Source organism: Didymella exigua, assembly GCF_010094145.1.
Source record: "Didymella exigua CBS 183.55 unplaced genomic scaffold M421scaffold_88, whole genome shotgun sequence".
Taxonomy (NCBI): domain Eukaryota; kingdom Fungi; phylum Ascomycota; class Dothideomycetes; order Pleosporales; family Didymellaceae; genus Didymella; species Didymella exigua.
The window spans coordinates 19,425-21,791 of NW_022984862.1; the positions used below are offsets into that span (position 1 = coordinate 19,425).

General features: G+C 53.4%; 1 protein-coding gene across 1 annotated transcript in view; it reads left to right on the forward strand.

Moving 5' to 3' along the window:
* The window catches only part of M421DRAFT_427117 (P-loop containing nucleoside triphosphate hydrolase protein), a 7,608-nt gene that overhangs the window by 3,605 nt on the left and 1,636 nt on the right, over positions 1-2,367 (forward strand). The window contains exon 5 of the mRNA XM_033594584.1: positions 2,112-2,126. Coding sequence (XP_033442498.1) covers positions 2,112-2,126 — 15 coding nt within the window. The remainder of the gene's footprint in view (positions 1-2,111; positions 2,127-2,367) is intronic.

Consider the following 2,367-nt stretch of genomic DNA (forward strand, 5'->3'; position numbering starts at 1 on the left):
AGCGCTATCAGGTGCTAATCTGCAAGGAGCACGCTACAGGCATACAGAACGTCGATGTGCATCTGCGCGACCAGCACGGCGTAGCAAGCGAAGAGAGGAAATCAATTGTAGAGCACTGCCGGCAATGGCAGATCGCCGCACCGCAAGATGTTGAGCTGCCTGCGCCGTTGGGGCCGCCGATTGAGCAGCTAGGCGAGCCGTTAGACGTCTATCAATGCAGGATCACTAGCGACTGCGGCTTCTGTACCGCAAACAAGATCAGAATGCAGAAGCACTGCAACAACGTACACTAGACAGCTTAGAGCAGTAAAGACATTGGACTCTGTAAGAAGGTTATAGCACAGACGTTCTTCTAAACTAGCAGGCTCTAGCAATACTTTGTTATTAAGGTAGCAGACAACAATTACACACTATCTAACCCCTATAAGACAATAGATGTTGTTAGGGAGTAGCTGGCAGAATAGACGCTGACAAAACACGCAAATAAAGAGAAGGCGCAGGTTATAGACGCTGAAGTTGCAAAGACAGATAAAACTGGCTAGTCTAAGCGGACAGGCTGGCTAGAGCACTTTGCTAACCGCAATCTAATGCATCTTGCGCATCAGACCCAGCTGCCCGATCGAGGTGAGGAGAAGCTGCGGCGGGCAGCGAAGCTAACGGAGCTGCTAGTGGAGAGAAGCGTCAAGGGGCTGTTGACGCTTGCGCGAGAGACAAGGCGGTGGCTGAGGAGCGCAAAGTAACAGGAGATTGATCAGCAGCCTATAGCTTGATTACAGAACCTGGAGAGTCAGGCCTGCTACGCTGGCTACATGGTCAAATTTGTCTGCTACGCTCTGCGCTTCGTGGCTGACGCAGAGGCAAGGATGGCGGCGCAGGAAGGCAGCAACGAGGGCAGCGACAAAGATGATAAGGGCGACAAGGATGGCTTAGAAGGAGAGGAAGAGGAAGAGGAAGAAGAGGAAGAGAACAACAACGACGACTTCTCTAATACTAACAGCAGCTAACTAGCGAACGTCCTAAGCAGCAGCTAAAGAGAGAAGGACTTGATAAAAGACGCGCAAGAGCTGTTCTGCTGGACAGTTGAGCAGAAGGAGCTTGTAGTAACACTGTAGGAGATGTTGGACCGCGATGCTGACGCTGATGACGAAGCGCAGCGCAGCGCTCAGCGCGACGCTTAGCTCAAAGTGCTGCTAAACTTGCTCACATCATTCTTCTTCACAACAACAGGTGACAAGCTGTTTAGCAGCGGACTTATTCACTTTCTTGCTGTGCTGGGCATCAACAGCAACACAAACCACTTGCGCACGGCAAAGAACTACTTATACATGCTAGCAGGCGTAGTCTACTGCATGCGCGTGCTTAGCGTGGAGAAGTTGCTCCCATCCGCGTGCTGCGATGAGCAGACTGACGAGGATTGTGAGCGCTTCTTAGAGCACAGAGAGAAGTATCTGTCGGACGGCTCGTACAGCCTGATGAGCGAGGCGCTCAGCTTGCTGGCTTACGGCAAGTACGTCGCGCTGGCAGCCGGCAACCCAGGCAACGCGTACTGGTCAAAGGACAAGAAGATCTTCTACTTGCACGGCCGGCAGATCTACATCAGCCGCTTCTGCAAGATGGCGCAGGACATGGTGTCTGAAGCAGAGCAGATGCTGTAGGAGGAACTATTCTAGGTGACAAGGGCAGAAGAGTAGTTTGCTGTTAAGCTAGACATACTTATTAATAACGTCATGTTTAAACAGCAGGGCGTGTCTTTTGTGCAGCACTATGATAATAGTCTTTAGGACAAGCTAGAGTGGATGCTGACGCAGGCTAAGCAGACTAAGCAGGGCCGCAGACTGTAGTCAAGCGAAGGGCAGTGGAACGTGAAGCATGTCAAGCGATACTTGCGTTGCATGGACTGCTTCTTAATGCTGCTAATGGTCTGCGTGCACACGACATCCGGACAGCCAGGCAGAGGGTCAGAGATTACGACGATGCGGCACCGCAACAGGCTGCTGCAGGACCGCAACATCTTTGTCATAGACAGACAGGTGATGACGGTTGTCCGCTATCACAAGTCGCAGTCGCAGTGGGACAAGCCGAAGGTGGTGCCGCGCTTCTTGCCGCCGCGGCTAGGGCAGGTGATGGTGCTGTACTTGGCGTACTTGCAGCCGTTCCGTGAGTATCTCACCGTGCAGGTGCTCGGTGGCAGCTTCAGCGACTACGTGTGGGCGGACGAGCAGGGCCTGTGGGGGACTGATCGACTGACGCGAGCGCTGAGGCGAGAGACTGGCAAGAGGCTGGGAGTGCCGCTGCACACGCTCGACTACCGGCACGCAGCTGTCAGCATCAGTCGAGTTGTTGTAGGCGAGCGGTTCAGCAAGGGCT